This window comes from Hordeum vulgare, chromosome 5H (assembly GCF_904849725.1).
Source record: "Hordeum vulgare subsp. vulgare chromosome 5H, MorexV3_pseudomolecules_assembly, whole genome shotgun sequence".
Classification (NCBI taxonomy): domain Eukaryota; kingdom Viridiplantae; phylum Streptophyta; class Magnoliopsida; order Poales; family Poaceae; genus Hordeum; species Hordeum vulgare.
This window is the reverse complement of record NC_058522.1, coordinates 398743786-398766894: the sequence shown is the minus strand read 5'-3', so window position 1 is coordinate 398766894 and position 23109 is coordinate 398743786. Positions and strand designations below refer to the sequence as shown.

The following is a 23109-nucleotide window of genomic DNA, read 5'->3' as shown; positions in this document are numbered from 1 at the left end:
AAAAAAAACACGCGTTGTACAGAGGAGCCGACGGATCGCACCGTGCGATCCGTCGGCTGAACGTAAACTTTTCACTTGTATTAATGGATCGACGCTCGAGCGAACAATATGCATTCTCGTGTCGTTGGGTCTGACCGACTCGGTTCCTGACCTGTCCCGGCTCATCAGTTACGACTTTGTACAAACATCAGTAAGCGCATGACGTCCTCCAGCACTTTGATCAAACAAAAAAGACCAAAGGACACGAATTTTGATGTTTAAATCATGTGGTTACAAAGTTAGATGTGAGATAAGTATTTTACATCTAGATGTAATAAAATAGTAAAACTGATAATATTTTCACCCCAAACACCGGTGGAGCAGAACCCATGTGATTATAACAGCAGGAATTTGTAACTAGCATTTCCCTTAAGCACTGCGATGTCAATGCATCACCATCCAGAGTATCACATAACCCATCATGCAACAGTACTATTCCGCAAGAGTACGCATTTAGGGTGTTTAAACCCAGTAGCAGCAGGAACTTAAAAGGTACTAGCAGTAACAAGAAGCTAGTTCGGTGTCATTCATCATTAAGCTAATATAAGGAGACGGTAAGGCAGATTCAGCTGGTGCGTGACACTTGGGTATCGCTTTCTTTCTCTTGCTGGCCAGTGCAGTGCTTCACGGGTCCCTGGGTTTCAGCTTCTTCTTCGTCCTCGTCTGAAAATATAAAGTGTTGAAACAGAGTTAAACAAGTGATTCAAATCTCTAGGAAGGGGGCTATCAATCCATTGCACACACTTCATTATGCAGAATATGGAGAGCAGTACACAGCACAAATATTATTGAACTCAAGGAGACATAATAACATATAGAGTACAAAGCTAAGTAGTAAGCTCCATTAGCGTACGTCTAGATTGATGCAAAACACAAGTGAGCTGAATTGGCAAATTTACTTTGAAACAATCAAACAAACATCATGAAATTGTGTGCGTATTAATGATAAATAAATACTTAGAGAAGGTGTTTGATGCTACAATAACTGAAGCCAAAGAGCATGGACAGGACAGTACTATATATGGTGACCAAGTCCAAGAGAAATTAACAATGGTAGCGTCATTATGTCTAGATTGATACACCACTATGTGTCTAAAATGGTACCGTACTACTAGTCTGAAACAAGCATTATAAATATATATGGATGACGAAAAACAGAATATGCTCGATACTATATATATGCAGGTATGGCAAAACATAGAGCATGAATGGAGTGTATCCATCAGGTCAAAAAAACAAGTGACACCAACAAATAGAATTAAAGTTGTCATCTACTACAAGTGAATGAAATCTCTTTGAGCGAGTGATTGAGGATTCCAGAAAGTGTTAATGCTACAATGACTAGAGCCAGATAACATGGACATGACAATATTTATATTATGGTGACCAAGACAAAGAACATGAACAGTGATAGCATCGTAAGCTCCATTATTTGTTAACTGATACATATAGTACCTTCCAATAACCAGTAACACTGAAACAAGCATCATAACAAAATACTGTGATGAACAACACAATATGTTCGACACCCAAGTGACACTATATATGCCGAGTGGGGTATGACGAAAGCAAGAACACGCATGCACAGCATACATAATAAAGGACACTAAGGCCAAGCATGAAAGATGGTATGGTAGCACAACAATCGATGGCAGTTAAGGCTCACCTCGTTGCAGTGGCCACATTTCTTCTTACGGCAGTTGGCAGACCTGAGGGGAAGGCGTGCATAGCACCTGGAAAACAAAAATTGCTGTAATGTTAGGGCACCTCTACATTGCCATTGCAGTGAGTGATTGCATACAAAATTGATTCTCAACGATTATCTTCTTATGCAAAACATGAGAGTCGATCGGCATATGACAAGGAAATGTTTAAGAGTCGTCATACATTCCAATGCTAATTAGTTGTCAACTACACCAAACAAGCACATCAGGGATAGCTCAAAGCAACGACATCTTGAAAGAGCTCATGCATGAACTTGACCACACGAAGGGAAGGCATGGATTCAGGGGCTTACTTGCGGCAGACGAGCTTAAGCTGCCTGTACTTGAGGGCGAGCTGAAGGAGGTTGGGCTCGATTTTGGGGTAGGTTCCTCCCTTGCCGCCCCTGCCGCCGTGGAGGCGGAGCACGAGGTGAAGCGTGGACTCCTTGTGGATGTTATAGTCCGCCAGCGTGTGGCCTTCTTCCAGCTGCTTCCCTGCGAAGATGAGGCGCTGCTGATCCGGTGGCACATCTGCAGTTAATTAGAGCAGTCCATCAAGCGGGGGATCAGTAATAATAATTAGGGAACCAACACTGATTTAAGATGAACAGAAGTTAGATTCGGTATCCAAATCGAGTTCAAAACTGAAACGCGTCGCTCCCAGGTTGCCGAACAAAGAAGCCGACCCCATCGCTCATAGGAAACTCATAAACGAAAGCCGATTTAACCCTACCAACGGAACTCGTCTCGGATCAAACATATGGAATCTACTGATGTGAAGCTAGCTTGAGTGCTTAACGCGACCGATCGCCCAGATCGGGCGCTCTGCTCTGTTTCCGACCAAGATGAACAGCGACAGGAAGCAAGCACTACTCGGCAATCTACCGATCGAACCCGCACAAACGCAGCGAAATGTTCCTAGCATCGCTTGGGTCGGATGCGCGAGGGTTAAACAGAAAACGAAGAGCAAAACAAGCGCCTCCAAATACCGATCGAAACAGACGCAAGGAATAGAACTAGAAATGCAGGGAAATGTTTCTAGCTAGCATCTCTCGCATAGAACTGGAAACAGGCACGGGTAAACCAAAAACGAAGATCGAAACAAGTAAGCGCCTCCAAATTCCGAGGTCCGATCGACACAGGAGCGCAACAGATGCAAGGAACCGGGCTGCCGGACGGCTAGCAAACGCGGCAAAGGGTGCTCGGCGAGCGCACACACCAATGCGGCACAGAGATGAGAGACGGGGAGATATTTCGCTACCTTCCTTGTCTTCGATCCTGGCCTTGACGTCGGCGATGTCGAGGCCGCCCTCGACCTCGAGCGTGATCGTCCTCCCCGACGGCGTCTTGACGAAGATCTGCATCTTCGCGGGTCGCCTCGCCGGAGTGCAAACGTGGGTGGCAGTGGCGGTGGCGGTGGCGGTGGATGTGGTGTGAGTTGGTATGGTGGAGTTGGACAGCGCCGCGGACTTGGCGCGCCTTATATAGAGCGGAGGGTGTGAGGGGAGGGAGGGGGGGCTTGGACTTGACGCGTCCGCTACGAAACCCTCGGGGCCGAAGCGTGGATGGATGGATAGGGCCGAATGGAGTGCGTGTGAGTGTGGAGTGGCTAAGCCCTGTCAGGCTCGGCCCGGCCCGGCCCAGCCCGGGAACTTTGGTAATTGACCGTTGGACCGCTGGTGCCGTGACGAGTTCACACTCTCGGAAAGAGTGTTTTCCTTATCAATCCCTATAAAGGAAATGATAAACGTTTGGACCGACGCGTCGCGTCGAACACACGTCAATCATCTATTCTTGGTGATAGATTTGATTGGTTCCGCGTTCAAGCAAGGTAGGTGCAGCCGTGGCGACTATTTTGTGGAGGGTATATGTGTTTCGATTTCGCCGTCGCGATGGCATCTGCTCCAACGCCGTGGTCGGGATCGATGGCTTTGTTTTGGATGTAGTGGGTTTGTTGCTGATGTCTCCCTCGAGCATAATGACAACGACCTCATCCGAAAGATTGTTGGTTCATCACATGATGTGTGGTTGCTGGATGACGGCTTCAGGTCTCTGACTCTGTGACAACAGACCTTCCCCTGCAACAGCACCAGAAGAATGCTACTAGCACTCCCCAACAACGAAACTAGAAGAATGTTGTTGATGGCCCACCAGCGCGTGGGTTAGCAGCAGTTTTCGGGGGTAGAGTATTCGACCCAAATTTGTTGATACGCCAATCACAAGGTGAGAGAATACTCTCGAGTATTAGCAGCTGAATGAGTCAGATTCAACCACACCTGAAAGATTAGTATCTGCAAGCAAAGTGTCAGCAACAAAGTAGTATGATAACAACGGTGTCAGAAACGATCTGTTGATGGCAGACTATTCCTAACGATTGTATCAATGGCGCCAGAAGTTGCCCGTTGATGAAAATTGTCTGTTCCCGTCAACGACCAGCGAACCAAAATTGTAGCAGGTAGCAGCAGTGTAACGAGTAATAGCAGTGGCAAGGAACAACAGTAGTGACAGCAGTAGCAAGTAGCAACAGTAGCAAGCGACAGTAGTAACAACAGTAGCAGCAGAGCAAGACAAGTAACAGCAGCAGTGGGACAAACTCGTAGGCAATGGGTCGGTGATTTATTTGGATGATATTCATCATGCAACAGTTATAACACACAGAGATATGTGGCTAGCTCCAGTTCGTCAATGTGATGTAGGCATGCATTCCGTGTGTCGTCATACATGCTTAGGGAAAAGAACTTGCATGACATCTATTGTCCATCCCTCCCGTGGAAGCGGGGTCCAAAAGGAAGCTACGGGATATTAAGGTTCTCCTTTTAATAATGAACTGGACCAACGCATTAGCACTTGGTGAACACATGAACTCCTCAAACTATGGTCATCACTGGGAGTGGTTCCGTTGATTGTCACTCCGGGGTTGCCGGGTCATAACACATAGTAGGTAACTACAACTTGCAAGATCGGATCTAAAACACACATATATTGGTGACAACATAATAATTTCAGATCTGAAATCATGGCACTCGGGCCCTAGTGACAAGCATTAAGTATGGCAAAGTAGTAGCAACATCAATCTCAGAACATAGTGGATACTAGGGATTGACTAGCACTCTCTGGCAATAGCTAGACGAATGCTGATTCTGTAACAATAGACCTTCCCCGGCAACGACACCAGAAGAATGCTGCTAGCACTCCCAGGCAACGAAACTAGAAGAATGTTGTTGAGGTCCCACCAGCGCGTGGGTTCGTAGCAGTTTTCAAGGGTAGAGTATTCGACCCAAATTTGTTGATTCGCCACGCAGGAGGTGAGAGAATACTCTCGAGTATTAGGAGCTGAATTTGTCTGATTCAACCACACCTGAAATATTAGTATCTGCAAGCAAAGTAGCAGCAGGAAAGTAACGAGTAACAGCAGTGGCAAGGAACAACAGTAGTGACAACAGTAGCAAGTAGCAACAGTAGCAAGCGACAGTAGTAGCAATAGTAGCAGCAGAGGAAGACAAGTTACAGCAGCAGAGCAAGACAAGTAACAGCAGTAGCAGCAGAGCAAGATAAGTAACATCAGCAACAACAATAGTAACAGCAGTAGCAAGTAGCAACAGTAGCAAGCGACAGTAGGACAAACTCGTAGGCAATGGTTCGGTGATTTGTTTGGATGATATTCATCATGCAACAGTTATAACACGGAGAGATACGTGGCTAGCTCCCGTTCGTCATTGTGATGTAGGCATGCTTTCCGTGTGTCGTCATACGTGCTTAGGGAAAAAACTTGCATGACATCTATTGTCCATCCCTCCCGTGGCAGCGGGTCTAAAAGGAAACTATGTGATATTAAGGTTCTCCTTTTAATAAAGAACCGGACCAATGCATTAGCACTTGGTGAACACATGAACTCCTCAAACTATGGTCATCACCGGGAGTAGTTCCGGTGATTGTCACTCCAGGGTTGCCGGATCATAACACATAGTAGGTAACTACAACTTGCAAGATCGGATCTAAAACACACATATATTGGTGACAACTTAATAATTTCAGATCTGAAATCATGGCACTCGGGCCCTAGTGACAAGCATTAAGCATGGCAAAGTAGTAGCAACATCAATCTCAGAACATAGTGGATACTAGGGATTGACTGGCACTCTCTAGCAATAGCTAGACGAATGCTGATTCTGTAACAACAGACCTTCCCCGGCAACGGCACCAGAAGAATGCTGCTAGCACTCCCCGACAATGAAACTAGAAGAGTGTTGTTGATGGCCCACCAGCGCGTGGGTTCGCAGCAGTTTTCGAGGATAAACTATTCGACCCAAATTTGTTGATTCGCCAGGCAGGAGGTGAGAGAATACTCTCGAGTATTAGGAGCTGAATTTGTCTGATTCAACCGCACCAAAAAGATTAGTATCTGCAAGAAAAGTAGTAGCAACAAAGTAACGAGTAACAGCAGTGGCAAGGAACAGCAGTAGTGACAGCAGTAGCAAGTAGCAACAGTAGCAAGCGACAGTAGTAGCAACAGTAGAAGCAGAGCAAGACAAGTAACAGTAGCAGAGCAAGACAAGTAATAGTAGTAGCAGCAGAGCAAGACAAGTAACAACAACATCAACAGTAGTAACAGCAGTAGCAAGTCGCAACAGTAGCAAGCGACAGTAGGACAAACTCTTAGGCAATGGGTCGGTGATTTGTTTGGATGATATTCATCATGCAACAGTTATAAAACGGATAGATATGTGGCTAGCTCCCGTTCGTCAATGTGATGTAGGCATGCATTCCGTGTGTCGTCATACGTGCTTAGGGAAAAGAACTTGCATGACATCTATTGTCCATCCCTCCCGTGGCAGCGGGGTCCAAAAGGTGTGACATCCTCGACTTTTGCTACAGTAGTAATCGTAATTAAGCTACAGTGATCAACCGTTAATGATGCCACGTCATCGGAATTCCCATCTCAGACCCGCGTTGATTCGCGTCTGTCCGGATTAAAAGATTTGGAAACAAAAGAAGAGTACCTTATAAGTTCATTACGAATATTAAAAGAATGGGGATATGAAAGATAGGATTAAAAGTACGTATAATAATTTGTAAAAGAAAATATAATATGAGAAAGTGTTTCAAAAGAAAAATTCAAATAGTAAATTAATTAATAAAAGGAAGAAAAGAAAACTGAAAGAAAGGATTAATAAAAAGAAAAGGAAAAAGGTAAAACAAAATAAAAACAAAACAAAACAAACAAAAAAAAAACAGGAAGAAAGCCCCCCCCCCCAGCCGGCCCAAACTGGGCCAAGTGGCCCAGCCGGCCCCCCCGCCAAACCCTAATCGCCCCCCTGGCGACCTCCCACTCCCTCTCGTGACCCTCCCCACCCCACCGACACGCCCCCCCATCTCGCCCCCTCTCCCTCCCGCAAATCTCTCTCTCTGATCCCGTCCCCCCCCTCTGCCCCTCTCGCCTCCCCCCACCTCGCCCCTCTCCCTCCCCAACCGGCGGCCGCCCTCCCCCCCCGCCGGCGGCCTCCTCCCCCACGGCCACCTCCTCCCTCCACGGCCTCCTCCCCCCACGGCCTCCTCCCTCCCCCGGCGGCCCCTCCCCTTGCCCCGCCGGCCGAGCCCCTCCTCCCCGCCGGCCGAGCCCCTCCTTCCGCCGGCGAGCCACCCCCTCCACCCCACCGGCAGAGGGCCCCGGTTGCCTCGGCCTCCACCTCGCCGGCCTACCGCCCCGGCCCCCCGTCGGCCTTCTCCCGCTCGGTCCGGGAGGGACCGGGCAGGGAGACGCCTCCACCACGCCGGATCCGGCCGGCTCCTCCTCGCCGGCACCGTCACCGCCTCCACGTCCGTCTCCACCGTCAACTACGTGCGAACTCCGGCTTCACCGGGCCGTCACGTCACCGTCGGTGAGCCCCTCCTCGGGCTCCTCCCACCGTGTCGATCTCCTCGCCGCCCCGGTTCCGTTCCGGCAAACGGGGCCTCGATCCGTCGAGGGTAGACTCCGGTAGGAGGATTTGAGTATTTGGTTCTTCTAGGTGGTGTTAGAGAAAGTTGTTCTCTGTCTCTGTTAACAGAGAGAGAGAGATGAGTGTTATGAGAAAAAAAGAAATAAAAACAAAGGTTGTATTCCGTATGTATGTATGAGATGTGATGTATGTATTTGTGTATTTGGATATTTAGAGAAATACGGTATTTGAGCGGTTAGGTATCTAATAAAAATAAATGAGAAAATAACCTTAAGCCACTTACCGGTGGGGCCAATGCACCGCTGTCAATGACAGGGAGGCCCCGCGCGATAATTAAAAATAATGTTTTTCTTAAATAAATAAATAAATAGATATATTAGTTAAAATAATTAATTAACATAATTAGAGTATGACACGTGGGTCCCTCGTTGAATTAATCTGATTAATAAATATTTAATCTTAAATAAAACTTGTGCCATGACGTTCGGGACCCGCTGGTCAGTTGACCGGTCAAATGTGATGTCAGCCTGACATCGCGATGATGTCATAATAGGATTTTACTAAATCTTTTAAATCTGTTTTTAATTCTTAAATAATTAATAAAACTTTAAAAATTAATATTAAATAATCCGTAAGTCAGATCAAAATTATTTCAACATGAAAGTTGATCAGCAAAGCGAGACGAACCCGGATACACGGTCCGTTCGTCTGTCACGCGTCCCTAGCATAGCAAGCATGGAACTTTTCCATCGTTTCCAGTATAACCGGTAGTAGCCCGAGACCCGGAAAATATCGTCAGATATTCTTCCGACCCGTCTATGACGGATGTTGCTGCGTTAGCTCATGTCTAGCCTGCATATTTCCATGTCATGCTTTGTGTTGCATCGGTGCTATTATTTATTGTTTCTTCCCCCTCTTCTTACCGGTAGACCCCGAGACTGACGCTGCTGCCGGGTACATCTACGACCCTGCCGATCAGTCCTTTGCCGCAGAGCAGCAAGGCAAGCAAACTCCCCTTGATCATTCCTATATCGTCTATGTCTTTCTTCCTACTGCTTGCATTAGTATTTTGCTACTGTTGTAGTTAGCTCCTATATCTGATGCATAGCCTGTTTTTGATGAACTGCTACTTTCAGTCCTGTACCTTTAATATGCTTAGTATAGGTGGAGCAGTCATCCCCTCTGACCCCGTAGATCAGTTGCCCCGCTTGTTTCCAAATCTCGATCTCTGATCGACGAGCCAGACCCGACACAGCACGTTCACCCCCCTTCGTTGTACGACGCTACAGGGATACTATCGGGTACCGAGGGTGACACCTCGCTAAGTACTCCTGATGATATCTCTGTAGTATAGCTAGTCGGTCGTGGTTATCGAGGGTGATTCCTCTTTCACCATTCCCGATGACGTCTCTGTCGTGCCACCCCGCGAGTGTGGGACCCCCGAGGGTGATTCCTCTAAGCCCACCTTGCCGGGTACGTCGTTCGGAATCCAACGAGGGTGATACCTCGGATTCCCCCGATGTTACAACCACACACTCGACCATGTTACTGGGATCATTGGTGATTAGTTGTAAGACGGGTGGATTCCCGCGAGACCGTGTTGTTGGCCTAATTAAAATGCTAATGGATTTGGGTATTTGATCTGGGTTGGTCGGAGACCTTTTCGCACTAACCGGCTACGCGGGAAGAATTATGGGTACTCGACGTCGCGGTATCAGCCGAAGCTTTTCAGATGCCAGCAGTGTAGCGGCGCGCGCCCGAGTGGTCCCGAGATGCATCGCGCTTGTGATTAAGGGATGCTAGGACTGACGTCGGCCGCCCACGCCACGTGCAGGAGCGTGAAGGGGAACTGGGCCCATGAACCCTTTGTGCTTAGGATTTAGACCGGCGGGCTGGCCTCTCTGATTAGTCTTAGGTGGGGCTGCGACGTGTCGATATTCCGAGGCCGGGCAGGACCCAGAAAAGTTTGTCCGGCCAGAGTGTTATCGAGCGTGACGGGACATGTGGTGCACCCCTGCAGGGATGAAAATTAACTATTCGGATAGCCGTGTCCACGGTTACAGGACGACTTGGAGTTGTGCCCCGATCTTATACAACTACAATTGTTACTTAACTGGAATTAGTTTGTCTCGGGATTGCTTCCTCGCAGGGAGTCGAGGGAGGATCTTTAGGCGTGACCTCACTTTAATATTGCTGCAACAATATGACTATTAATGTGTTACCCCCCCTGTTCTACTCTCGTCTATTGCTGCAAGACCCTGAAGATGCTAGTCTTCGATAGGACTAGGCCTTCTCTCTCTATTCTCGCATTGCTGCAGTCAGTCCACATATAACCCCCCCCTTCTTTGATACTGATGCATAATTAGAATAGTTCTGATGTAAGACTTGCGAGTACTTTGGATGAGTACTCACCGCTGCTTTGCTCCCCCTTGTTCCCTTGATCCGGTTGCTGCGACCAGATGATGAAGCCCAGGAGATGGAGGTCCCCGCCACCGACGACTGCTACCCCGACGGTGCCTACTACTACGTGGAGGCCGCTGATGATCAGGAGTAGTTAGGAGGTTCCCAGGCAGGAGGCCTCGCCTCGTTCGATCGTTGTATCTTTTGTGCTAGCCTTCTCTAAGGCACCCCATGTTTTATGTCTGTACTCAGATATTTGTTGCTTCCGCTGACTCGTGTGTTATCGAGCTTTCGTATTCTAGCCCTCGAGGCCCCTGGCTTGTAATATGAAGCTGATGTTATTTTATTTGTGTCTAGAGTTGTGTTGTGATATCTCCCCGTGAGTCCTTGGGTTTGATCGTACGCATTTGCGTGTATGATTAGAGTACGATTAAGTCGAGGACGTCACAAGTTGGTATCAGAGCCAACTGCCTGTAGGTAGCCCCCTTTCCAACTCCTTGGCCGAAGTTGAGTCTAGTGTTTGAAAAACTTTACTAACACTGATGTTGTGGCTTACGGGCCCACATCTCAATTGGGTGGTATTAGTATCTTTTACTCCTTTTCTATACTCTGGGCTCTACTTTCTCTTCTCTTTCGGGTCAAAGATTTTACTAACTCTAACATTAGGTTCTCGAATCACATCAATCCGGAGCGCTGGACTATCTACTCTTTTTCTCCTGAATATGTATTACACACACTGTCATTGACATTCGTCAATCTTATTTTCAGATGCGTCCCGCAAGACAGCACGTGCGCCTGACACAGGCCACCGAGACGACTGGGTTCCCGGCCATTTTGGTCGATCTCCTGACCAGGCTGGGATATCGCTGGTACCCCGAGTACACTGTGTTCGAGGATTTTCGCGAGTACAACCAGTACCAGTACCAGGCTGAGGTTCGCATCTTCGACCAGAGGGGCGGCGAGACCCTCGAGCGCCACGTGTTCTGTGGTATTGGAGTGTCGGTCGAGATGGCCGTCCATGATGCGGCCTACATCGCCATCACCCGACTCCGTGGAGCGTACCCTCACCTGGAGGAGAGCCCTTTCAGATACATCCCGCATGCTCCTGCTGGGGATGAGACTGGGTCTGATCTCACTGCCTACGCTTCTGACGTTCGGGAGCGCAGCGACCGTTCCTACGTCGCTGTCTGCGCCCCCTACGTGACGCGTCGCTACGACGCGCGGATTCTGGTGCAGTACACTGAGGCAATGGATCGTGCTTTCCGAGCTCTGACTGTGGAGTTGTATGCTACGCGTGCTCGTCTTTACGACGCGTTGACAGAGCTGCAGCCATCACACTATCCGAGGGTTCCCGCTTTGCGCATCCGCGAGCCGAGCAGGACAGAGCTACCATCAGCTCTCGAGTGGACAGATGTTGGGGGTAGAACCCCTGCACTTGGACCTCAGCTCCTCGACTGGATGCGGTACCGTCACCAGAGTCACAACGGGACACAGGGTCCTGTCCCTACCTTCTATCACCGCCAGCTACCAGGATTCGTTCGTCCTCTCCGACGTTGATGTAGCCTTATCGCTACATCTCGTTGTGGTACTCTTCCACCGCGTGCCTGCGCGCCGCCTAGTGAGTCCAGGGTATCGTCAAATGCGTCCGGGCTATCGCCAAATTTCGAGTTTTCAATCGTTAGTATGTAATCGAACTTATGTATGAGTCTATATGTCGAACTCAACTACTATGGAGTATCTATCGCATTTCCCTTTCATTATGCTTGATTACTTCATGAATGCGTGCGATGCCTTTCGATTACTTTAAGCTAAACTACCCATGCTAAATATTTAACAGGATGGTTAGACCAGCTGGCCGCCCGCGTGGCCGTGCCAACGGTGCACCACCCCCGCCTCCTGAGTATATGGCGGGGATGATCCAACAGTTTGAGCTGAACCGCCAGTTTATGCAAGGGCTCATGGATCAGTTCCAAAGGCCGAACATGAACCAACCACAAGGCGTGACACTGCAAGACTTCTGCCGCCTCAACCCTGCGATCTACCGCAGCTCAACTCAGCCTCTAGATGCTGATGACTGGCTCCGTGACATTTCTTATGAGCTAGAGTCTGCTAATGTGCCCCTGGCGAGCTATGTCAACTTTGCCGCCTACTTTCTGAAGGGTCCCGCTGCTCAATGGTGGGACATCCACAGGCGCTCTCAGCCCGATGGGACTATCATCACTTGGGCAGAGTTCAAGGCTGCTTTCCGTGCTCGATACATTCCCCAGGGAATCATGGATCGGAAGAAGCGTGAGTTCCGCAACTTGGTCCAGGGCAACAAGACTGTGGATGCTTATCAGCGGGAATTTCTGGAATTATCTCGCTATGCTGAAGAAGACATTGCGACTGATGCACGCAGGCAGGAGAAGTTCCGTGAAGGCCTCCACCCTGATATCAAGCTGACACTCCTCGTTCAGGACTATGCTGATTTCGCCACCCTCGTGAACAAGGCTATTCAGGTTGAGACTGGTCTGCAGGAATACAAAGATAGCAGCAAGCGCAACCGTGACATGGGCTCATCTTCGGGCTCATCTGCACAGAAGCGGAAGATCTGGATTCCCAACAACATGTACCATGCACCTGCTCCTACTCCGAGGCCGTCCTATGCTGCACCTCGCCTGCCTCCTCCACCACCTAGGCAGCCGAGGCTTCCAGCTCCACCACCTCGAGTTCCTCCTTCCCGTCTCGAGGACGGGCTGTGCTTCAAGTGTGGCCGTCCAGGTCACCGTGCTAGAGACTGCAGGCAGAATCAGAATCAGCTGGCACTTCCCGCAACTGGCCGTGGCAACAACCAGAACCGCAACTTCAACGCTAAGCCTGCTTATGTTCGTGGTCAGGCCAACAACATTGATATGGGTCAAGCTCAAGACCAGCCTGCTACCGTGATGGGTACACTTCTCGTTAACTCAGTACCTGCTTCTGTATTGTTTGATACAGGAGCATCGCATTCCTTTATGTCGGAAAATTTTGCATACATGCATGACATTAGGAGCGAAGAGATGAACCTCCCGATAGTGGTAAACACCCCTGGGGGCGAATGCCGAACCTCTGTGGTTTGCCCCCATGTTCCAGTTGAAATTGAAGGATTAGAATTCCTTGCCAACCCCATCCTACTAAAGTCATCCAACATTGATCTCATATTGGGGATGGACTGGTTGAAAGCTCATACGGCATCGATCGTTTTTGCCACCAAAACCGTCCACCTCCTACACCCTTCAGATGAACTCGTAAGCTACCATGCTCATCTCGTCCGTAATGCTGAGGCACGGCTGTATGCCTTGAATGCATTAAATGCGTCGCCTCTTGAAGGGATTGAAAACATTCCAGTGGTCCGAGAGTTCCAAGATGTCTTTCCAGAAGAACTTCCGGGGATTCCCCCTGCTCGAGCTGTCGAGTTTGTCATTGACTTGGTACCCGGTACCACTCCTATTGCCAAGCGCCCTTATAAAATGCCACCACATGAACTCCTTGAACTTAAGCAAGAAATTGACAACTCGCTCCGTCTGGGTTTCATCCGTCCGAGTTCCTCTGCTTGGGGAGCACCTTCTCTCTTTGTTAAGAAGAAGGATGGGACAAATCGATTGGTTCAAGACTATCGTCCTATCAACCAGGCCATTATTCAGAACAAATATCCTCTCCCGCGGATAAATGATTTGTATGATCAACTTGCTGGTTCCACCGTTTTCTCTAAGCTCGACTTGAGATTGGGATACCACCAGATCCGTGTTCGCAAGGAGGATATTCCAAAGACCGCCTTTGTTACTCGATATGGATCATACGAGTACACCGTCATGTCCTTCGGCTTAACCAATGCACCGGCAACTTTCTCTCGATTGATGAATTATATATTCATGGACTACCTCGACAAATTTGTCGTGGTATATCTGGATGATATTCTGGTGTTTTCAAAGAACAAAGAAGAGCATGCTGAACATCTTCGTCTTGTACTGGATAAGCTTCAGGAGCATAAACTCTATGCGAAGTATTCCAAATGTGAGTTCTGGCTAGACGAAGTGACTTACCTTGGTCATGTGATTTCCAAGGATGGTATTGCGGTCAACCCCGAATGAATTCAAGCTATTCTTGACTGGACTCCCCCGAAGAATGTCAAGCAAGTCAGAAGTTTTCTCGGACTCGCCAGCTATTGCCGTCGATTCGTCGAGAACTTCTCCAAGATTGCGAAGCCCTTAACCAACCTGCTTCACAAAGGTGTTAAGTATGAATGGACTGATAAATGTCAGGAAAGTTTCCAGGCACTCAAGGACAAACTAACGTCCGCTCCAGTACTTGCTCCTCCAGATACGAAAAGGGATTTCGTCATATACTGTGATGCTTCTCGTCAAGGAATAGGTTGTGTCCTAATGCAGGATCGCAAGGTGATCGCTTATGCTTCACGTCAACTGCGTGCTCATGAAGAGAACTACCCAGTTCATGATCTCGAGCTTGCCGCAGTCATTCATGCATTGAAGGAATGGCGACAATACCTTGTCGGTAATCGCTGTGAAATCTACACCGACCATCAAAGTCTGAAGTACTTGTTCACTCAACCGGAGCTGAACCTGCGTCAACAAAGATGGATGGAGCGTATAGCAGATTTTGACTGTAGTATATCATATACCCCTGGCAAGGCTAACGTAATGGCTGATGCCTTAAGTCGCAAGTCATACTGCAACCACCTCCAGGTTCATCAGGTTCACGATCGTCTGCAAGAGGAATTCCGAAAGCTGAACCTCCACATTGTTCCTCAGGGTTACCTTGTTCCGCCTCCTGAAGAGTATCAAAAGATGAACCTTCGTGTTGTTAATCAGGGTTCCCTCAGTAACCTAGTGGTTGAACCAGATCTTGTGAGATCCATAAAGAATATACAGAACTTTGACGATGATGTCGACAGGATTAAGAGCTATATTGCAAAGGGTAAACCCTCCTTTTTCACTGTTGATGAAGGTGGCGCCTTGTATTTCAAGGGTCGCCTATTCGTCCCAAATAAGAAGGAAAATCTCAGGATGACTGGGAAGGTGATGGAAGAAGCTCATGACACACCATTGTCTATTCACCCGGGTAGTACCAAGATGTACCAAGACATCCGGCAAAGATTCTGGTGGCCCAATATGAAACAAGACATTGCACGCTATGTGGCAGAATGTGATATATGCCGGCGTATCAAAGCAGAACACCAAAAGCCTGCTGAAACTTTGCAACCTATCTCTATTCCCGAGTGGAAATGGGACCATGTTGAAATGGACTTCGTCACTGGTTTTCCCAGGTCTCAGAAAGGTAATGATGCTATTCTTGTCGTCATTGATCGACTGTCCAAAGTTGCACATTTCCTGGCCGTCAAAGAAACGATTAATGCTAGTCAGCTGGCAGATCTTTATATGTCAAGAGTTGTTTCACTTCACGGTATTCCGTTGGTAATCAGTTCGGACCGTGGCAGCTTGTTTACTTCAAAATTCTGGGAAAGTTTTCAAAAGGCTATGGGGACTCATCTGTCCTTCAGCACTGCATTTCATCCTCAATCCCAGGGACAAGTTGAACGAGTCAACCAAATTCTCGAGGACATGCTTCGAGCTTGTGTCATTTCTTTCGGTAAGAAATGGGAGGAATCTCTCCCGTATGCCGAGTTCTCTTACAACAATAGCTATCAAGCTAGCCTGAAGATGGCCCCTTTCGAAGTATTGTATGGGCGAAGGTGTCGGACTCCTCTAAATTGGTCAGAAACTGGGGAACGATCACTCTTCGGTCCGGATATTATTCAACATGCCGAAGATCAAGTCCGCATTATTCATGAGAATCTGAAGGCTGCTCAGTCTCGTCAGAAAAGTCAGTATGACCGTCATCATCAAGATATGGTCTATCAACCTGGCGAAAAGGCTTATCTTCGTGTCACACCAATGAGAGGTGCACACCGTTTCGGAATCAAGGGCAAGTTAGCTCCTCGTTATATTGGTCCTTTCACTGTTCTCGAAAGGCGTGGAAGAGTGGCTTACCAATTGAAACTGCCGGCGAACCTTTCTCAGGTTCACGATGTCTTCCATGTTTCTCAGCTCCGTCGCTGCTTCAAGGACCCTATTCGAGCAGTGGATCACGATATGCTAGAGCTACAACAAGACCTCTCTTATAAAGAGCATCCGGTCCGCATTCTCGACCAAGCTGAACGTAAAACTCGTCGCAAGGTCACCAAGTTCCTTAAGGTGCAGTGGTCAAATCACTCTGAAGATGAAGCCACTTGGGAACGCGAGGATCATCTTCGTGATGAATACCCCGGGCTCTTTCCATCTACCTCTTAATTCTCGGGACGAGAATTCTTGTTAGTAGGGGAGAATTGTGACATCCTCGACTTTTGCTACAGTAGTAATCGTAATTAAGCTACAGTGATCAACCGTTAATGATGCCACGTCATCGGAATTCCCATCTCAGACCCGCGTTGATTCGCGTCTGTCCGGATTAAAAGATTTGGAAACAAAAGAAGAGTACCTTATAAGTTCATTACGAATATTAAAAGAATGGGGATATGAAAGATAGGATTAAAAGTACGTATAATAATTTGTAAAAGAAAATATAATATGAGAAAGTGTTTCAAAAGAAAAATTCAAATAGTAAATTAATTAATAAAAGGAAGAAAAGAAAACTGAAAGAAAGGATTAATAAAAAGAAAAGGAAAAAGGTAAAACAAAATAAAAACAAAACAAAACAAACAAAAAAAAAACAGGAAGAAAGCCCCCCCCCCCAGCCGGCCCAAACTGGGCCAAGTGGCCCAGCCGGCCCCCCCGCCAAACCCTAATCGCCCCCCTGGCGACCTCCCACTCCCTCTCGTGACCCTCCCCACCCCACCGACACGCCCCCCCATCTCGCCCCCTCTCCCTCCCGCAAATCTCTCTCTCTGATCCCGTCCCCCCCCTCTGCCCCTCTCGCCTCCCCCCACCTCGCCCCTCTCCCTCCCCAACCGGCGGCCGCCCTCCCCCCCCGCCGGCGGCCTCCTCCCCCACGGCCACCTCCTCCCTCCACGGCCTCCTCCCCCCACGGCCTCCTCCCTCCCCCGGCGGCCCCTCCCCTTGCCCCGCCGGCCGAGCCCCTCCTCCCCGCCGGCCGAGCCCCTCCTTCCGCCGGCGAGCCACCCCCTCCACCCCACCGGCAGAGGGCCCCGGTTGCCTCGGCCTCCACCTCGCCGGCCTACCGCCCCGGCCCCCCGTCGGCCTTCTCCCGCTCGGTCCGGGAGGGACCGGGCAGGGAGACGCCTCCACCACGCCGGATCCGGCCGGCTCCTCCTCGCCGGCACCGTCACCGCCTCCACGTCCGTCTCCACCGTCAACTACGTGCGAACTCCGGCTTCACCGGGCCGTCACGTCACCGTCGGTGAGCCCCTCCTCGGGCTCCTCCCACCGTGTCGATCTCCTCGCCGCCCCGGTTCCGTTCCGGCAAACGGGGCCTCGATCCGTCGAGGGTAGACTCCGGTAGGAGGATTTGAGTATTTGGTTCTTCTAGGTGGTGTTAGAGAAAGTTGTTCTCTGTCTCTGTTAACAGAGAGAGAGAGATGAGTGTTATGAGAAAAAAAGAAATAAAAACAAAGGTTGTATTCCGTATGTATGTATGAGATGTGATGTATGTATTTGTGTATTTGGATATTTAGAGAAATACGGTATTTGAGCGGTTAGGTATCTAATAAAAATAAATGAGAAAATAACCTTAAGCCACTTACCGGTGGGGCCAATGCACCGCTGTCAATGACAGGGAGGCCCCGCGCGATAATTAAAAATAATGTTTTTCTTAAATAAATAAATAAATAGATATATTAGTTAAAATAATTAATTAACATAATTAGAGTATGACACGTGGGTCCCTCGTTGAATTAATCTGATTAATAAATATTTAATCTTAAATAAAACTTGTGCCATGACGTTCGGGACCCGCTGGTCAGTTGACCGGTCAAATGTGATGTCAGCCTGACATCGCGATGATGTCATAATAGGATTTTACTAAATCTTTTAAATCTGTTTTTAATTCTTAAATAATTAATAAAACTTTAAAAATTAATATTAAATAATCCGTAAGTCAGATCAAAATTATTTCAACATGAAAGTTGATCAGCAAAGCGAGACGAACCCGGATACACGGTCCGTTCGTCTGTCACGCGTCCCTAGCATAGCAAGCATGGAACTTTTCCATCGTTTCCAGTATAACCGGTAGTAGCCCGAGACCCGGAAAATATCGTCAGATATTCTTCCGACCCGTCTATGACGGATGTTGCTGCGTTAGCTCATGTCTAGCCTGCATATTTCCATGTCATGCTTTGTGTTGCATCGGTGCTATTATTTATTGTTTCTTCCCCCTCTTCTTACCGGTAGACCCCGAGACTGACGCTGCTGCCGGGTACATCTACGACCCTGCCGATCAGTCCTTTGCCGCAGAGCAGCAAGGCAAGCAAACTCCCCTTGATCATTCCTATATCGTCTATGTCTTTCTTCCTACTGCTTGCATTAGTATTTTGCTACTGTTGTAGTTAGCTCCTATATCTGATGCATAGCCTGTTTTTGATGAACTGCTACTTTCAGTCCTGTACCTTTAATATGCTTAGTATAGGTGGAGCAGTCATCCCCTCTGACCCCGTAGATCAGTTGCCCCGCTTGTTTCCAAATCTCGATCTCTGATCGACGAGCCAGACCCGACACAGCACGTTCACCCCCCTTCGTTGTACGATGCTACAGGGATACTATCGGGTACCGAGGGTGACACCTCGCTAAGTACTCCTGATGATATCTCTGTAGTATAGCTAGTCGGTCGTGGTTATCGAGGGTGATTCCTCTTTCACCATTCCCGATGACGTCTCTGTCGTGCCACCCCGCGAGTGTGGGACCCCCGAGGGTGATTCCTCTAAGCCCACCTTGCCGGGTACGTCGCTCGGAATCCAACGAGGGTGATACCTCGGATCCCCCCGATGTTACAACCACACAGTTACTCGACCATGTTACTGGGATCATTGGTGATTAGTTGTAAGACGGGTGGATTCCCGCGAGACCGTGTTGTTGGCCTAATTAAAATGCTAATGGATTTGGGTATTTGATCTGGGTTGGTCGGAGACCTTTTCGCACTAACCGGCTACGCGGGAAGAATTATGGGTACTCGACGTCGCGGTATCAGCCGAAGCTTTTCAGATGCCAGCAGTGTAGCGGCGCGCGCCCGAGTGGTCCCGAGATGCATCGCGCTTGTGATTAAGGGATGCTAGGACTGACGTCGGCCGCCCACGCCACGTGCAGGAGCGTGAAGGGGAACTGGGCCCATGAACCCTTTGTGCTTAGGATTTAGACCGGCGGGCTGGCCTCTCTGATTAGTCTTAGGTGGGGCTGCGACGTGTCGATATTCCGAGGCCGGGCAGGACCCAGAAAAGTTTGTCCGGCCAGAGTGTTATCGAGCGTGACGGGACATGTGGTGCACCCCTGCAGGGATGAAAATTAACTATTCGGATAGCCGTGTCCACGGTTACAGGACGACTTGGAGTTGTGCCCCGATCTTATACAACTACAATTGTTACTTAACTGGAATTAGTTTGTCTCGGGATTGCTTCCTCGCAGGGAGTCGAGGGAGGATCTTTAGGCGTGACCTCACTTTAATATTGCTGCAACAATATGACTATTAATGTGTTACCCCCCCTGTTCTACTCTCGTCTATTGCTGCAAGACCCTGAAGATGCTAGTCTTCGATAGGACTAGGCCTTCTCTCTCTATTCTCGCATTGCTGCAGTCAGTCCACATATAACCCCCCCCCTTCTTTGATACTGATGCATAATTAGAATAGTTCTGATGTAAGACTTGCGAGTACTTTGGATGAGTACTCACCGCTGCTTTGCTCCCCCTTGTTCCCTTGATCCGGTTGCTGCGACCAGATGATGAAGCCCAGGAGATGGAGGTCCCCGCCACCGACGACTGCTACCCCGACGGTGCCTACTACTACGTGGAGGCCGCTGATGATCAGGAGTAGTTAGGAGGTTCCCAGGCAGGAGGCCTCGCCTCGTTCGATCGTTGTATCTTTTGTGCTAGCCTTCTCTAAGGCACCCCATGTTTTATGTCTGTACTCAGATATTTGTTGCTTCCGCTGACTCGTGTGTTATCGAGCTTTCGTATTCTAGCCCTCGAGGCCCCTGGCTTGTAATATGAAGCTGATGTTATTTTATTTGTGTCTAGAGTTGTGTTGTGATATCTCCCCGTGAGTCCTTGGGTTTGATCGTACGCATTTGCGTGTATGATTAGAGTACGATTAAGTCGAGGACGTCACAAAAGGAAACTATGAGATATTAAGGTTCTCCTTTTAATAAAGAACCGGACCAACGCATTAGCACTTGGTGAACACATGAACTCCTCAAACTATGGTCATAACCGGGAGTGGTTCCGGTTATTGTCACTCCGGGGTTGCCGGATCATAACACATAGTAGGTAACTACAACTTGCAAGATCGGATCTAAAACACACATATATTGGTGACAACATAATAATTTCAGATCTGAAATCATGGCACTCGGGACCTAGTGACAAGCATTAAGCATGGCAAAGTAGTAGCAACATCAATCTCAGAACATAGTGGATACTAGGGATCAATCCCCATCAAAACTAACTCGATTACATGATATATCTCATCCTACTCATCACCGCCCAGCGAGCCTACGAATAGATTACTCACGAACGATGAAGAGCTTCATGGAATTGGAGAGGGAAGAAGGTTGATGATGACGATGACGACGATTTCCCCTCTCCGGAGCCCAAAACGGACTCCAGATCTGCCCTCCAGATGAAGAACAGGATGTGGTGGCGCCTCCGTATCGCAAACGCGACGAAATCTTCTCTTTTTATTTTCTTCTTGGATGAAAATGAATTTGTAGAGCTGAGATCGGGGGCGACAGAGCCACGTGGGCCCCACAAGCTTTCTAGCCGCCACCAAGGGGGTGGCGGCTACAGGGCTTGTGGTCCACTAGCCCATCCCCTCCGGTGGATCTTTGCGCAGGTATTTTTCATATTTTCCAGAAATATTCTCCGTAAATTTTCAGGACGTTCTGAGAACTTTCATTTTTGCACAAAAACAACACCAAGGCAATTCTGCTGAAAACAGCGCCAGTCTAGGTTAGTTCCATTCAAATCATGCAAATTAGAGTCCAAAACAAGGGCAAAAGAGTTTGGAAAAGTAGATACGATGGAGACATATCAGTCTCCTCTTCGATGATGTCGTTTGAGGGCATTGGAGTTGTGGACCGAAGAGCGTGGGATGATCCCTGGTCGACGAGCCACAAAGTCTCGGGTCACGCAGCGACTCGTTTCATTGACTCACAATGCAGCTTTGTCTAGGCAAGTTGGTGTCTCCCCTCTGTCTATCAAAGCTTCGGCCAAGATGGCGTACGACGGCGACAGTTGGTTGTATTGCATTTAGGTCTCCTAGATTTGTAGTTCTATTTGTCGTGGGGTCCTTTCTGCAAGGTGTTGTGTCAGTGATCTTTTGGTTGTCTCTAGATCATGGCTACATGTGGGTTTATAATCCAATGTTGAATAAATGACACTAGTTTATCGCAAAAAAATTAAGACTAAATTTATTGTATGGCTGACCGCGTCATCGATTTTTTACAACCGATGTTGATTTTTGTTACAATCATTCACTAAAACTGCAATCCACGTTCGTCAGAGTTGTAACCTGAGTTCATCCGATTTTCTGGCTACTAACAGGTGTCGATTTTTACTATAACCATTCACTAAAAATGCTGCATCCACGGTCGTCAGAGTTGCAACCCGAGTTCGCCTGTTTTTTTTTCTACAACTGGTGTCGATTTTTTACTACAACCGGTGTCGATTTTGCTATAGTCGTCCACTAAAAAACTGCATCCACGTTCGTTAGAGTTGCAACCCGAGTTCATTGGATTTTTTTGCTACAACCGGTGTCGATTTTTGCCTACAACCAATATTGATTTTTTATACAACCGTCCACTAAAAATTGCTGCCGATGTGAGATGGGGAACATGGACGACTGAGGGCGAGCTCGGGTGCCACAAGGGTGGCCAGCAAGCGCAGGCGGCTGATACGTCTCCAACGTATCTATAATTTTTTATTGTTTCATGCTATTATATTATCAACTTGGGATGTTTTATATGCATTTATATGCTATTTTATATCATTTTTGCGATTAACCTATTAACTCAGTGCCCAGTGCCAGTTTCTGTTTTTTCCGTGTTTTTGACCTTTTTCACATAAGAATATTAAACGGAGTCCAAACGGAATAAAACCTTCGGGATGATTTTTTCCATAACAGGAGGGATCCAGAAGATTTGAGAACCAAGGCAGAGGGCCACGAAGGAGGCCACGAGCCCCCTAGGTGTGCCCTAGGGGGGCGCCTAGCACGCTCGTGGGCCCCGTGCCTCCTTTGCCCTACCTCTTTCGCCTATAAATTCCCTAAAATCCACAAACCAACAGAGAGAACCACGAAAATACTTTTCCGCCGCCGCAAGCTTCTGTTTCCGTGAGATCCCATCTGCAGACCGTTCTGGTGCCCTGTCGGAGGGGGATTCGGACACGGAGGGCTTCTTCATCAACACCATTGCCTCTCCGATGATGCGTGAGTAGTTCACCAAAAACCTTCGGGTCCATAGATAGTAGCTAGATGGCTTCTTCTCTCTCTTGGATCTTCAATATAAAGTTCTCCATGATCTTCATGCAGATCTATCCGATGTAACTTCCTTTTGCGGTGTGTTTGTCGAGATCCAATGAATTGTGGATTTATGATCAGATTATCTATGAATATTATTTGAGTCTCCTCTGATTTCTTATATGCATGATTTCGTATCCTTGTAATTCTCTTCGAGTTATGGGTTTCGTTTGGCCAACTTGATATATAATTATTGCAATGGGAGAAGTGCTTGGTTTTGGGTTCTTACCGTGTGGTGTCCTCACCTAGTGACAGAAGGGGTAGCGAGGCACGCATCGTGCTGTTTCCATCAAGGGTAAAAAGATGGGGTTTATATT

At 48.2% G+C, this 23109-nt stretch overlaps 1 protein-coding gene across 1 annotated transcript; it reads right to left on the bottom strand.

Moving 5' to 3' along the window:
• Positions 1 to 385: 385 nt before the first annotated feature.
• LOC123396744 (ubiquitin-like) lies at positions 386 to 3186 on the bottom strand. The gene is made up of 4 exons (XM_045091589.1): positions 3004 to 3186; positions 2057 to 2273; positions 1706 to 1772; positions 386 to 702 (listed from the first exon to the last, which is right to left on the bottom strand). The coding sequence occupies exons 1-4, from the start codon at positions 3104 to 3106 to the stop codon at positions 664 to 666; spliced, it is 426 nt and encodes a 141-aa protein (XP_044947524.1). The 5' UTR covers positions 3107 to 3186; the 3' UTR covers positions 386 to 663.
• Positions 3187 to 23109: the final 19923 nt, after the last annotated feature.

Excerpts from the sequence above, each read along its gene's own strand:
- LOC123396744 (XM_045091589.1), bottom strand. The coding sequence starts at position 3,106 with ATGCAGATCTTCGTCAAGACGCCGTCGGGGAGGACGATCACGCTCGAG. Across the intron at positions 1,773-2,056 it reads CTTAAGCTCGTCTGCCGCAA|GTGCTATGCACGCCTTCCCC; the intron begins GTAAGCCCCTGA and ends TTTGTTTTCCAG. Across the intron at positions 703-1,705 it reads AATGTGGCCACTGCAACGAG|ACGAGGACGAAGAAGAAGCT; the intron begins GTGAGCCTTAAC and ends TTATATTTTCAG.